This window comes from Penaeus monodon, chromosome 21, assembly GCF_015228065.2.
Source record: "Penaeus monodon isolate SGIC_2016 chromosome 21, NSTDA_Pmon_1, whole genome shotgun sequence".
Taxonomy (NCBI): domain Eukaryota; kingdom Metazoa; phylum Arthropoda; class Malacostraca; order Decapoda; family Penaeidae; genus Penaeus; species Penaeus monodon.
In genome coordinates this window covers 32,388,480-32,388,720 of record NC_051406.1, presented here as the reverse complement: position 1 = coordinate 32,388,720, position 241 = coordinate 32,388,480, and the positions used below count along the sequence as shown (strand labels likewise).

The 241-nt window shown below is 50.2% G+C and overlaps 1 protein-coding gene across 1 annotated transcript in view; it reads right to left on the bottom strand.

Annotated features, from left to right (window-relative positions):
* Nucleotides 1–241, bottom strand: part of LOC119586653 — a 51,151-nt gene that overhangs the window by 550 nt on the left and 50,360 nt on the right. The window contains exon 5 of the mRNA XM_037935393.1: nucleotides 146–202. Coding sequence (XP_037791321.1) covers nucleotides 146–202 — 57 coding nt within the window. The remainder of the gene's footprint in view (nucleotides 1–145; nucleotides 203–241) is intronic.

Sequence of the window (241 nt, the reverse complement as noted above, 5' to 3'; positions counted from 1 at the left end):
TGCTGAACATAAACAAAGGGGAAGCAGAGTCGGGCGAGAATAAAGCAAAGGGGAAGCAGAAGAGGCGAGAATAAACTAAGGAGGAAACAGAAGAAGCGAGAATAAACGAAGAGCGAAGGGTGAGTGAAGTCTTCCGTTCCCTTACCTTCCTCGCTGTTGGTGGGGGGCAGCTTGTACAGATTGCCGTCCAAGAAGCGCTTATCTGCAGGAGGAGAATATTGGACGTGAGTGAGAGCTCGCT